The 15422-nt window shown below is 37.1% G+C and overlaps 1 protein-coding gene across 1 annotated transcript in view; it reads left to right on the plus strand.

The window, feature by feature from the left end:
* Positions 1–15422, plus strand: part of LOC129231735 (protein FAM135A-like) — a 128703-nt gene that overhangs the window by 6267 nt on the left and 107014 nt on the right. The window contains exon 2 of the mRNA XM_054866097.1: positions 13991–14070. Coding sequence (XP_054722072.1) covers positions 13991–14070 — 80 coding nt within the window. The remainder of the gene's footprint in view (positions 1–13990; positions 14071–15422) is intronic.

The raw sequence follows: 15422 nt of genomic DNA on the forward strand, positions 1-15422 counted from the left end.
AGCCACATCTGTCCTAATGATTGTCACATTGGCTCCAGTGTCAACAATCAGTCTGCAGGGGTTCCCATTTACATGTGCATAAATGAAAAGTCCATCACTGCCACTACTAGAAGAGGAAATCTGCAGAGCTTTAGTGGTGGTGATTTCTGTCCCTCGCGTAGCTTGGCGAGCCGGACAACTCCTTCGCAGGTGTCCTTCACTACCGCATTTCCAGCACTTCTGCCCTTGTTTCTTTTGGGCTGTTATGCTGCTCAGATGTCTTGTCAAGTCACCGAGTTGTCTCTCAAGTTCAGCGAGGTGGGACGACCTGGAATCAGACTCATCAGCTTCCTGAGTCCGGATTAGATGGCGATCCACACGGGTTGCTTCTTGGGCGGCCTCGTATCTCATCGCATACACAACGGCAGAATTCAGGTCTTTGACATCCGCCATCCGTAGAGCTTTCTGGATTTCTGGATCTCGAACCCCGTCGATGTAGTAGTTGAGTGCCAGGTTGTCTCGAACATCCGCAGGACAGTCGTAAAAAGCAAGATGAGACAGTCTCTCGATGTCCGCCGCAAGCTCTTGCAGGGTTTCCCCAGTTTTCTGGAAACGGGACTTCAACTGGAGTCGGCTGAAATCTTTCTGGCACTTCTCACCGAAGCGAAGCTCCAACGCAGCTGTGAGGGCGGCGAAATCCAGGCGCTGGCTGTCCGGAAGGGTCTGGAGAATGTCCGCTGCGTCACCTCTCAGGGATGCTGCAAGATGACAGGCCTTGGTAGCAGAGTCCCATCCGTTCGCTTCCGCCACTATCATGAATTGAGTTTTGTAAACTTGCCACGAAGTTTTCCCATCAAATGTGGCAAGTTTAATGGACGGTCGAGCAACCGATGTGGGAGCGCCAAACTGTACAGAGCTGCTTTCTGCGGTCGCCAATCTTCTTTCCACGTCCTTAAAGATCTCTTCTTTAAGTAGATAAAATTTTCTATCTTCTTCTTCAAATTTATTTTCCACAGCATTAAATCGGCTCTCAACGGTATCAAATTTTTCGTCAATAGCATTAACTCGATGCTCTATGTCATTAAATTTATTTTCCATCAGTCTTTACCGAAATAAGGTCGTTTTTAATTTCTTCTTGGTTAGACGTTAAGTCCTTTTTCAGCACCGTTAAATCGCTTTTTAACTCATCTTGATTTGCCAACATACTTGCAGTCAGATCACTTTTTAATTGTTCTTGATTAGCCGCCATATCATTTTTTATTTGTTCTTGATTAGCCGCCATATCATTTTTTATTTGTTCTTGATTAGCCGCCATATCATTTTTAACAGAGTTGATTGCATCAAGAAGTTGTTTTAATTGTTCATCCATTGCGCGAGTAATCACCATAAAATTAAAGTCCAAATTCAAAAAAAGTCTTTATGAAAAAAATGTCCAAAGTCACACTTACTCCAAGAAAGTCCAGAAGAAGCCCCACGTTGGGCGCCAAATTGTAACGGATTCGGTGCGACTTCCACTTTCTTGAAATGAAAACACAGTTCTTGATAAAAACACAGGAAATTTATTTACACTATGTACAGGAAAGATCTTCAACAACTGCTAAATTATTCATCAGCAATTAAGCAACTATCACACAACACCGTAAACTCAACGTTTACACACGTATTTACTTCCGAATACGAAAACAACACAGCGAAATGCCTCGCTATAAACAGAGCAAAATGCTCTCCAGTTCGAAATATCAATCGAAACTCTCCGTTTATCCATCGCTAACGGCTTTTATAAACATCCAAAAATTTTCCACAACATTCTTTCTGCTTCGAGAAATGCGTAGACCGTTATCAAATTTTATCAATGAAAATAAAAAGAATAGGGGGTTGTATACTTTAGCCATATGTTAAGGGGTTGTATATTCATTACGGGAAATTATTTACAGGTTACGTTACTACAATAATTACTATTTACAGGATTTGTAACAATACAATCCCCGACTCGTAATGGGGAATGTAATAAAAGTCGATACTTAGCCGAATTTTTTTCAGTTTGCTCAGCTACTTGGCTCTTTTTTTATGACCTATAGTATCTCTACGTGACGAGGGCTTTTTGTTGGATGCACTTGTCTGCTCTGTGCATTAATTGACATGTTAGTAGGATTTTAATTTCAATTCAATACTTTAACCCCTCGCTAATCCAAACCCTATTAAACTGGATTTTGATAATTCCGGATAGCCATTTCAATGTGCACTATATAAATAAAATGCAATTTCACGTAATAATAAATCTTTGTAGGCCATTTTTTTTTTTTTTTTGTTAAGCATTTTTAAAATTTTCTCTTCAGTTTTACGTATTATTCTCTTGAATTCAAAACACAATTTTTACTGCGTACAGTAGTTGATTTATGTACCGTGGCTCAATTTTTTGGTTATTTTGTTTAAACTGTACTTTTATTAATTTGTACAACCTGGATCCCCTATTTGTACAGGTTAATGAGGTTTCACTGTATTTCTGATGTGCTGGCAAGACCTTTTTTGCGGGATATTTGCTTTCTCGCTTTTATAGAGTTTCAAATAATGGCCGATATGCTGCAGCGTTTCAATTATAAGTTTTAGTAACTGTCATGAATTCAAAGAAAAAAAAAACACAGGTTTTTTGTTGATAAAAGAAAACTTTGACGATTTGTTAATAAGGGTGAATTATAGTTGAAACAAAAATTGTGGGGGAAAAAATCCGAAGGATATGGTGACTAAAAAGATATGCTGTAATGACAGTTCTGTCAATGTTTAAAAACTAATCTATCCCTTAAATAAGACAGATACAGTGTCAGATTTTACATGTACACGCAGGAACATTGAAAATAGCACCCCAATAAAGAAGCATTGGATTGAAGTGAAATTTAATATACATAATAATGCAGGTGAGAGATGCACTTGATGCAAAAATCCAGGCAATTTAATAAATACAGGCTAAGAAGTGAGATAAATACAGTGCTATATCAATAGCCCGTTGGACCCCCTTTTGCTGCAATACATCCTGTAATACGATCCGGCATTGAGCTAATTAAATGTCTGATGTTGCCCTGAGGCAGATGGGCCCCCAAATTTTGAACAGCTACTTCTAAATCTTGCACAGAGATGCACGGTGGCGTCTGGCATTTCAGCTGATCCCATACATGCTCTATACGGGACAAGTCGGGGGAGCAGCTGGCCATGGAAGAGTCTCAAAAGGACGTAAGAAGTCTTGAGCAACTCTAGCTGTATGCAGGCGAGCATTACCATGCTGAAAAATTGCCACGGGAGACCATTTAGAAAGGGTCCTACATGTGGTTGCAGAATGTCATTAAAATAACGCTAGCCCGTTAAGGTTCTACGTACCCCAGCTAGAGTGGATCAGCTATCATAATCTATGGCCTCCCAGACCATTATGCTCGCTGTTCAGGCAGTGTGTAGTGCAATAAAATGGGTTGAATGGTACCTTTCGCCAGGACACCTCCACATCCGTTCACCGTTATCATCTGACCCTAAAACGAACCTGGATTCACCACTGAAAACCACCTTTTGTCAGTCAGTGATATTCTACATCGCTCTGGCTCTGCACCATTGTAGACGGAGTTGCCTATGCTTTGGTGGGAGTACACGAAAAGGGAACTTGGATTTCAGATTCAGTGCCGCAAGACGTTTAGAAATGGTTCGAGGAACAACTGCTACCCCTATGTCTGTTTGTATGGTGGAACAAGTCTGCGGGATCCACGAGTGCTTGCCGCATGATACTTTGATTATCTCTCCTTGTTGACTTCCTGGTCGCTTCAGACCCGGTTTTTTGCTCGTAGGTACCATTTCGTGTTCACTGTCAGCAACAGTTTCATACTACAATTTACTACTACAGTCGGATCCCGACTTATGCGAGGGATGCGTTCCAAGACCCCTCCCGTAAGTCGAGATTTAGCGTTGTGGAAGAATGTGTTCGATAATTTGCATTTGTATTTCTGTTCCATGTGAATGAAACACAGAATATCACTTACTTCTCGTTTATTATAAGTTCACAGGAATAATACACGAGTTCAGTTCACGCAGGGACCTCTGGTCAAAACGAAGCATCTCGTACGCGCACACACAATCAACCGAGAAAAAATGAAAAAACTCTACGTCCCTGCATTAACTGAAGCGCCCTCTAGAGTAGTGGACTGTATTGGAAAATAATTCTAAACCTACCGCCCCCCTTGAAACTTCGGAGGGGGTTTCAATAACATAATTAAACATAATATTAGATTAAATAATCTAACAGAACAAATGCACTTAAAGAAATTGCAGAATATGTAAAATAAACACATTGAGCAAATTAGTACAGCGAAAAGATGACTCTCTACAACGCTGGAAAAAAACCGAAAACATGAGTAAATACATATGCAAAAATGTCTTTTAGAATGTTCAACTATGTAACAGGTAATGGACACAGCTTGGAAATTGGTCTCACTAGTTCTCCGGTTTGCGTTTTTACCTCTGCAACGCGAACTTTGTTATCTTTCCCTGGAAATATTTTCTGAATTCTGCTCAACTTCCATTGCAGTGGTGGCAAGTTTTCGTTTTTTATCAGCACCAAGTCACCAATGTCAAGATTTGCTTTAGCCCTACACCACTCGGATCTCGACTGCAGCTTTGTTAAGTATTCTGCCGACCATCGATTCCAGAAATGTTGAATCCTACGCTGAAGCAAACGCCATCGATCGCAATGGCTGATCTTGTCACAGATCCGTGGTTGCGGCACTACAGTTAAAGGTCTCCCGATCAAAAAATGTCCTGGTGTGATAGCACTAAGATCATTAGGATCGCTTGAAAGTCCACAAAGAGGCCTTGAATTGAGACATGCCTCTATCTGACTAGCAATCGTTGTCAATTCCTGAAACGTGAGACTGGTGTTACCTATTACTCTTTTAAGGTGGAACTTAAAGGACTTCACCACGGACTCCCAAAGGCCTCCAAAGTGTAAAGCCAAGGGAGGATTGAAACGCCATCTGATGTTATCTGTAGCAAGGAAGTGATGGAGGTTGTCATCTCGTAACAATTGTTGAAATTCTGTCTTAAGTTCTCTGCTAGCGCCATAAAAATTGGTACCTCGGTCACAACAGAGTTCTGTAGGCCTACCTCTGCAGGCTACAAACCGTTTCAAACAAGCTATAAATGCCTTGCTAGTTAAGTCACTCACAGTTTCTAGATGGACCGCCTTTGTTGCAAGGCAGACGAACACGCAAATATAGCACTTAGTATTGCAACTTCCTCTTCCTCTTGAGCTTCTAACCAAAAATGGTCCAGCAAAATCAATACCTGTGTTTTGAAATACTGTAGAAGGACAAACTCTGGATTCCGGAAGATCTCCCATGAGCTGTTGAGCTACCTTTGGACGATTGCGGAAACATGAGACACATCTGTGTATGACCTTTCTCACAGCATTTCTAGCTGAAAGCACCCAGAATTTTTCTCGCATTGCTGCTTGAAGGAGTTCCGGGCCTGCATGAAGTAAAGTTAAATGGTAGTGAGTAATAATCAAGTCTACTAAGTAGTCATTTTTGGGAAGCAAGATGGGATGCTTTCGTTCTTCTGGAAGATTCGAATTCTTTAATCTGCCTCCTACACGTAGTATTCCAAATTCATCCATAAATGGTGCCCCACGGAACGATTGTGCTGCCAGAAGAAAGTTGTTTTCCAGCACCCAAACACGAAAGTTCTGTAGAGAAATGAACTTTTTGAATGTATTTCACAATTGTTTTCTCCGCGTTGACTAACTCTTCAACTGCCAAAAAAAACTTCACTGTTTTTTCAGCCGGTACCGAACAATTAGTGGAAAATCTTCGACACCATGCAATAACTCATTTCAATTTGTTCCATGAGGAATATTTCTGAATTACTTCAGTCATGAACGTATTGTTGATTGTTTGCAATGGTAATTTTGAAGGTTTTCTTCTCTTCCTTAAGAAATTCTTCAGGCAGTGGTTGATCTTCCTCATGCCTTGTATAGGGTATAGAAGGATCACTTAACCATTTCGGGCCATTGAACCACAAGTCACAGTTTACAAATTTGGACAGAAATAGGCCTCTTGTTCCGCAATCTGCTGGATTCTCGAGTCCACTCACGAAATTCCACTGAATATCTGGAACCAATTCTTGTATTTGGGCTACTCTGTTAGCAACAAAAGGTTGCCATCTTCTAGGTTCTGCGATTTTTGAATCGGACCAGGCACATTTCAACTTGATAGGGAAGTTCAGATGTGGAAGAGTAGAATGTAACAAATTAGTGAGCAGAAGAGCGGCACAGAGCTCAAGTCTTGGAAGAGATTGCACCTTTAGAGAAGCCACTCAGGTTTTTGATGTCAAAAGGGTGACTTGAACCGAAGAATTAGAAACACAGCGAATGTAAATGACAGCACAGTAAGCCTTCTCAGAACTATCGCAGAATGCATGTCACTCAAATTCACTCTGAGACTGCAGCACATATCTCGGGAAGGTAACTTGCTCAAAAAGATGTAGTTCCTCCAGAAACGACCTCCAACGTTTACAAAGTTCAGCAGTAAGAGGTTGATCCCAAGAGAATTTCCCTTGCCAAAGCTCTTGCAACAGAATTTTCATGAAAGTTACACATGGTGACAAGAGCCCCAACGGATCAAATACACGGGCTATTTGTGAGAGTACTTCTCGCTTGGTGTAAGTGAATTTTAGGTCTACTGGTGCTATTGAGAACTTAAACACATCTAACTTTGGCGACCACTCAATTCCAAGAACCTTGCAATCATTGTCGTCTTCAAACTGAACTGCATCGTTTTCTTGCACGTCAACTGAAGTATCACGAAAAATAGAGGGATCATTAGAATGCCACTTTCGAAGATTGAAGCCTCCTTTTTGCATCATCTCTTGTAATTCGATTACAAGTTGTACTGCTTCTTCTCTTGTAGAAGCTCCACTCAAAAGATCTTCGACGTAGAAATTACGAATTGTTGCGCTAGAAGCTAATGGATAGGATTCTTGTTCATCTAGTGCGAGCTGGTGCAAAGTTCTTGTTGCAAGGAATGGTGCACAGGAAGTTCTGTATGTAACAGTGACAAGACGATATCCTGTAATAGAATCATCGGGTGAATTTCTCCATAAGACTCTTTGCCAATCAGTGTCATCTGGATGAACTCTATCTGACGAAACATTTTTTCGAGATCAGCACAAAGTGCAAATTGAAAGTTTCTAAACTGAATAAGTATTGCAAACAGTTCTGGTTGTACTCTAGGGCCAACCATGAGAAGGTCGTTTAGCGATACACCTGATGACGTTTTGCTTGATACATCAAAAACAACTCTAAGTTTAGTCGTAGTACTAGACTCTTTTAGAACAGCATGATGAGGCAAATAATATGAACTCCCTTTGTTATATTCGGAAATTGACACTGCTACCATATGATTTAAAGTCAAATATTCCTTCCTAAATTGTCTATATTGATTGTATTTGTCTGGATCAGAATTGAGATGACGTTCCATTGCAAGCAATCTACGAAGGGCTATTTGTTTCGATTCGCCTAACTGCGTAGGAGAGGAATGAAATGGTAACCTAACCGTATATCTGCCTTCATCGTTTTTAGAATGTGTCTCCTTAAAATGATCTTCACAAGACTGTTCTAAAGCTGTAAAACTTTTAGCACAAGGAACCGAATTCAATTCCCAAAATTTATTCATTAGCTGATCTGACACTACTTGGATGGAATTTACATTTAGAAAATTCTGACCTCCTGAAGTAGCTTTACCGCCTATCACCCAACCAAGATCTGAACGCATTGCAAATGGTTTATCTTTACCCATTGATAATGTCTGACCCCGTAATAACGGTAGCGCGAGATCAACTCCAAGAAGAATATCAACTGGACTACTAACATGAAACGCTGGATCAGCCAAAGTGAGATCCGTAAACATTTCTGAGTATGACGCAGCTAAACTACACTGGGGAAGCAAACCCACAATTTTATTTACCACATACACTGACGCCGTAAATGAAGAACGAGATGGAAAATGCAATGTGAATTGAATTTGACACATTCCATTAGTTCGAGTGTCTGACGCTCCTAAACATGAAATACGCACATTAGCTTTTTGTTTGCTTAAACCTAGTCTTTCAATACACTCAGTAGTAATCAGCGAAGCTTGACTACCACTGTCGAGCAAACATCGGCACGTCTGAAAATCGCCCCAAACGTCTCTTACACGAATTATAGCTGTTCACAGAAGAAATTGCACATCAGGGTCAACATTTGACAAACAAGATGTAACATCTACTACCTTTGGAACACTACACGCTTTATCGGAAACATTTTCACTTGAAGCATATTCTGGCTTAAACACGGGAGCATTTATTGAAAGTCCACTTCCTACTGTTTGTTTTCCGTTACCATTCGAAAATTCATAGTGTAGCAAAGTATGATGCGGTTTTTTACACGTACGACATCTGTATTTACTTTTACATGTTTTGATTCCGTGAAATCGCGTTAAGCAATTGAAACAAACATTATTTGATTTTACGACTTCCATATGCTTCGGAATCGGCAATTTTAAAAACGCCTCATATCTACGTAATTCATGATCTCCATTACAGAGTGAACACTGTGATTGCAGGTTTGACGCAACTAACGTCACCTTTTTCTGTACATTTCTTTTTTCACTTTGTTTTCCTGTCCTGATAGACCTCGCACGCGTTTTGAGAAATTGAAGTACATCATCTAAGGAGGAAATCTTATCCCCCAAAAGGGTTCTCTCAAACCGAGTCCTGGTGTTCGGATCAAGTTTAAGCATAACTAAGAACATTAAAATAGTATCCGCCGTTTTATCAAACTCAAACTCTAACGACTCTAAGGTCCGCACAAATTCTTTAGTAGAATCGATCAAATTCAACATTTGATTGTGTGACTCACCATTTAATTGTGTCACGTTCATAAATTTCTTCATTAGCAATGACATTGTTTCCCGCTTGTTAAAATATCTTTCAACTAAAAGGTCCCATGCAATTTTAAAATTACTATCAGTAATTGGTAATGAATGAACAATTTTTAAAGCATCTGCTCTTAAAACACCTTTTAAATATTGTAATTTCTGAGCTTCAGTTAAATTTGGATTATCTGATACCGCAGCACGAAACAAATCTGAAAATGTTAACCATTCTTCTGTTTCCCCCGAAAAGGTTGGAAGAGATAACGTAGGTAATTTAACATCTGCCGATTCGGTAGGTTTTGAATCAAAACTTTTCTGCTGCTTAGATTCAGAACGCTTAGCAATGTTCCTACCAATTAAAACCAGCATTTGTTCAAACCCGTCAAGTAAATCCTCTTTTTCAATACAATAAGTATCAGTTTCTTTATCTTCGCATACATTCATTATTGAATTTAAAATCCCTTCAACTTCATCCCTCAATCGAATAAATCGATTTCGCCTAACTTCCAATTCAGTAAGATCTAAATTTTCAACATCCCTTTCAGTTTTTGTTTTAAGACGAGTAATAGCTGCCTTTGCAATCTTTTGGTTAAGTAATGCTTTTAGATCCATTTTAAAAGAAAAATAATGCACTCAATCACACACGCGAAAAAACACAATTTGACTAAAACAAATTACTTAGAAAAAACCGCTAACGTATTTGCGAAACAAACTCAACACGATAGTAAGTTGACATTAGAATGGCAGATACACGGAAAGGAAATATTTCAATACGCAAAAGTTCAAATTCCAGCATTTGCAAAAGTAAATTGAAACTAAACACTTCATAAACTTTCACTAATAATTCAAATTGCAATTGAAATAACTGAACTTACGAAAATGCCTTTCGCAACTGGAATTAATAGTTCTGAATGAAACACTTTGAATTCATTTGCAACAAGGAAGTCTATATGCGAACTTGACTATGAATGGAACAGAATGCGCACTAAGAAAGTATCAAGGTTTAAGAAGTCCGGGTCGGCAGGACCAAAAAATGTTCGATAATTTGCATTTGTATTTCTGTTCCATGTGAATGAAACACAAAATATCACTTACTTCTCGTTTATTGTAAGTTCACACGAATTCAGTTCACACAGGGACCTCTGAACAAAACGAAGCATCTCGTACGTGCACACACAATCAACCGTGAAAAAAAGAAAAAACTCAACGTCCCTGCATGAACTGAAGCGCCCTCTAGAGCAGTTGACTGTATTGGAAAATAATTCTAAACAGAATGTATGTTCAAAATTTTTTTAAAAGCATACCCAATTATTTAAGACCTTTGTAACCCCCCTCGAATAGTTTCCAACCATTTCTTAACTATATAGTACCGTATCTTTTATAAAGAACTGGCTTTTTACTGTATTTTCAGGGTTCGTACGGGTCATGGAAATCCTGGAAAGTCATGGAAAAAAATAAGCGAATTACAGACCTGGAAAAGTCATGGAAAATTGAAATTTTCATTGAAAGTCATGGAAATTTATTTCAAGTCATGGAAAAATATCTTGGACAAAGAGAAAGTAACAGTAACTAAAGGAGCATTAGAAATCTTGAGTGATTTAATAGTATAGTACATAAAAGCTGGTAATAATGGAAAATTGAACGATCCCAATAATAAATCTGAATTTTGAAATCTCATTGCATCCACTTCTGTCGCAGCTGCTTGCCTTTTTTTGCGATTTGATTTGACTGCTTGGACATCACTTATTTTGAATTTACTGTTATTTTCGACACTTCTTATGTTTCATATTCTTTAGTAGCGTTTTTTGTTTTAGTAGTTTAGTAGCGCTTTCACGTTCTTTGTTTTGCCACGCCCACTCAAAAAAAAAGCAATTCAATTGCATCTGAGTTCGATTCCATCACTCGTAAGAACTTTATTATTAAACTTATCAGAGTTTATCTTAATTTGTTGAAGGTTTTAGAAGATAAAAATCTTTAGTCAGGTGATAGAATACAGAAAAAGAGAAATTTTAATAATTTAAAACAGTAGTGCCCAACATACGGCCTGCAAAACTAATCCATGCGACCCACTGCTAAGTTCAACGTCAGAAATCAAACATGTTCTGAAATTTCTGCACCTAATTAGTTTATATGTAATTAAAAAAGTACAAATAAATAAACAAAACAAGTATACTTTTGAATCAGAAGATTGATTCATTGCTAAATGGTTTTTTCAAAAAAGATCTGATTTAGAAACATAAAAAACTAAACTATGTGGCTTTATTCAGTAAATTATATGGCTGGTGTATTTCACGTATGTGGCTTTACTTTAAAGAACCAAAAGACTGTCAAGCAACGTGGATGATTAAATGCACTGTTGACACTAAAAGGCAACTTTTGAAGCAAATTTATTGAAACTTAGTGATGACTCATTCAACCTTTGTCCCATTCAATATCATTCTGCCTGTTTATAAATAAAATATCAGACATTTAAGCATCATCATATTCGTTTCACTGTATTTTTACTTTATTTAAATTTATATGATGAAGACAAATAAGAATAGTTTAGTTTCTTAAGCGTACACTTATATTTTTTCCATTTCGAGTAAGTGCTTCAATGAGGCTGTGGCATTCATGTAGACGTTTTGCTAATGCTCATTTCCAAAAACTATCAAGTTTGAGATTAAATAGTGCTATTCTTTTCGAGTAAGGAGGTCATGAAAAAGTCTTGGAAAAGTCATGGAATTTTTTCATCTAAATAGATTATGAACCCTGATTTTAGAAAAATTGTAATTATTTAACATACATTATGGTTATGAAGCACAAAATCAATGATCAATAGGAGAGAGAGACATGAAATAAAACAGTACTATACTTGCATTATGCACATTACAGTATCATAATAGCACTAAACAGTAGATATAGTAAACTTAATTACAATTTTAAAAATGAAGAAGATGATAGTTTATGCAGTGCGATCAGACTGTTATCAGTCTTCTGACAGTGCATGCAAGTCAAGAAACTCGTCAAAAGAAGAGGAAGAAGGGGGTGATGGTTCATCTTTGGCATTTTTAGTATCATCCCGTGTTTTTTTCGGTGGATCACTCACTTTTATCAGAAAGGATGTTATCTTCGGTTGCCTTAGTTTTTCCTTCTGTAAAACCAATGCCACTGCTTTTTGAACTGCTTCACAGTGAATGTCTTCAGGAGCAAAGCCTTCACAATCATGCACAATATTCGGTCAAAGTTTCTTTCAACTTGCATTGGTTTTCTGTGTTTTCATGGCTTCTAATGATGTGTCTATGTTTTTCAGTGCAGAGGCAATTGTGTTATTATGTACTACTTCCAGTACTCTTTCAGGTTGAAATTTTCAACTGTTCATTGCTTGCACTAGGTTTTGGAGGCACTATCTTGTAAAAAGGGCTTAATAACGTTGCCTTAATAACACTTGGGAGCCATTCTATCTTATCAACGTTCATATGTAGAATGAAAAAAAGTAAAGAATCGGAGCGGTTATGTGTCCGAGTACACTAATTCAAAGCAGAACATTATAGACTAGTACAGTGTGTGAACTTCAGCTTACTGTGATGCCTAATGAAAGGACTGGATTCACGAAACCAATATTTAGTTTCAATGAAACCCATTACAAGGCTCCGCGACTCCTTCCCAAAAAGAAGTCATATTGCAAGCGAGCAATTTACATCATCAAAAAAAAAAAATTATTATTCATGAAAAACTCGCGTTATAGCCGTTTCCCGTAACTCGGATCGCGTTGTAGCAGGATCCGACTGTACTACAATTTTCATGCCATTGATCAAACCTCTCTCAAACTCGCTTAACTGTAAGAAACGCTTTCTAACTAATCGACCTGGCATCCTTCACTCATTAAGGCTCTCCAACAATCTGGATGTAATCGTAAGAATTATAAATCTCTAATTGTGCACTGGTTTTGAATAGCACACTTTTCCCGATTGCACCGATACTGTAGGGTAAACGGTCATTCGCATTGACACCAAACTTGGATCATTAGCATGTCAGATGTCCCTCTTCTTGTATGCAAAATTTCGCGATTGTACCTTTCTTCTTTCTTGCGGTGCTATTTTCAATGTTCCTGATCTTATTTTGAAGAAATTTTTACCGTAATTCATGAAGCACATTTATCAGTAGGCCATGAGGACAGAAACAGACTATTCAATGAGTCCTTAAGAAAAGGTACATAAGTAATGTTACCAAAGCAATTTATATTTTTCAATGTAATTTGCAATGTATATTGTATGCAAAAAAGTGTTTTATATAAAATATCCAATGGGGAGAATAAAGTAAAAGAGTGTTACTCTTACTCATTTATTTAGTTTGAAATATTACTGTATGTTTTAACAGCCAGTACGACATTTTTCTACTTAACTACGCATTTTCAGAAAAATTGAAAAACAACATGTTCCTTTCTTTGAAATTAAGATCTTATTCAGAAAAATTATCCCAATTTATTACATTCCCCATTATGAGTCGGCCATTGAGAGAAAAAAAAACAATAAATTTAATCACTTTTACTTTGTTTAATGGCGATTATGTCATCCGAGGCAGAAATTTGTACTACTACCCCCCCTCCCCCTGCCTGAACGATAAGTTGAAATTTTAAATACAAAATTTTTTGTTCCTGAAAAAAATTATTTAAAAAAGTCCAAAAAAAAGGCAAAGCAATTTGCAACACATTTTACATAATTTTCATTTGTTTGCAGTTAAGTAAAACATCCAATTCTGCTTTGTTTTTGAAAACTTAGGCACTTAAGCATCTTGCTTTGATCTTGTGAATGACCAAATATGATGACTATGTTTCTTGCTGAAATGCTGAAGCATCGCCTTTCTGGTCAAAAAACGATCTCCTAACACTATTTACCAAATTGTGTTTCATTTTTTTTTCTGCAATATTTTAAAATACACTTGCTGTCACTTTCAAATGAACATGCCATTTATCATTTTAAATAACTTCCTGATTCTGGGTGACATTTTCTATTTTATATCTTGAAATCTTTTATCTGGAAAATTACCTGTACTAAGATTTAAAATTTTTAATTTTTTTCCTGCAGATTTTATCAAGTAAGAAGTACATTGAAAGCATCCCAAAAACTTCCTGTTAAAATTGAAGTGAATTTGCCAAAAAATTCTAGTAAGTAATGTTTTGCTTATGGCATATTGCACATTTTGTATTCATATTGTCGTTTACAGACTAGATGTTTCATGCGCTTGATAAATATTTATTAATGACTTAATTCATGAATATTTTAAATTCAAGTTCTTGTCAAAATAGTATGCTAAGTTGTTTTTCTTTTGACTGATTACATTTCTACTCTAGTTCAAAATTTAAATATACCTAAATTTGCCTTTTAATTAAAAATAAAAAAGAGATTATTTGAACAAGGACATGAATGAGATAAAGCCACACTAATAAATTGCTCCTGGCCCCTCTTAAAGGGAAAAATTCATTATGAATGTATTTTTTATTTTTATGTAGAGATCCATATTAAAATCATTGCAACAGACATGTTAAACACGCTCTGTATTTGTAGGGTTTCCATTCCTGAATCCGTGGGATCCCACATGATATTTAGCGGAATTAATTCCGCAGGACTGAGAGCAAAGTCCCACAAAATTTTCAGTCTTGCAAATACTTTCCATGCAAACGTTTTCCAACCTTTGCCACTTATAAAATGTATATTTTCAAAGCATCATCTAAATTTAACATTTGCATCGCTTTCCTCGTATATCTGCAAGAAGACCAAGAAAGACTTTTTGTCTCATATGATGAACTGTGGATTTACAATTTAAGAACACAATAAAAATGAAGTACCTATTATTAAGATTAAATTGGTAGCCTCATTTGAGGTTTCAGTTTTCATACGTTCAGCTATTGAGGAAATGCACGAAAATTATAGGGTTTTTTGAAAACCATCACTAAAATTACAAACCCAGAGAATTGCTCTTTGAAAAAAATAGAGAAAGTATTACAAAACAGATTGCAAAACCCACCTGAATCGCAATGTTGGAACGTTTCTGTAAGCTTAAGGAATTCACTCAAACCTTTAATTTACTAGAAGTGCACAAGACTTTTATCCAAAGAAGAAAGCATTGAAAAACTTGACATTATGTTTGCAGGGTTGCCAACCTTGGAGGAACAATTTGAGGAGCATCTGTGGTGATTTTGAGGAGCAATTAGAAATTTTGCGGAGCAGTTCGGTACTTTGTATAACAATCAATAAAAATAACTAAAAATCACTTGTCTAAAATTGTTTTAGAGCTTTAATAATCATTTTAAGCACTAGTATAAAAAGAATTTTTTTAATGAATAAAACAGCTTATAACACTATTTCAATCTTTGAGTATAAGCATCTTTAATTTCCCATATTTACATGTTTGACATGCTAATAACAAAATATAAGCTTGAAAATGTTTGCCCAGGAAATGCGGAGCAAAATAACTGCTTTGCGTGGCCGCAGAGTTTCGCCATTTTTGTAGAGCAGT

The sequence above is a fragment of the Uloborus diversus genome, chromosome 10, assembly GCF_026930045.1.
Source record: "Uloborus diversus isolate 005 chromosome 10, Udiv.v.3.1, whole genome shotgun sequence".
Taxonomy (NCBI): domain Eukaryota; kingdom Metazoa; phylum Arthropoda; class Arachnida; order Araneae; family Uloboridae; genus Uloborus; species Uloborus diversus.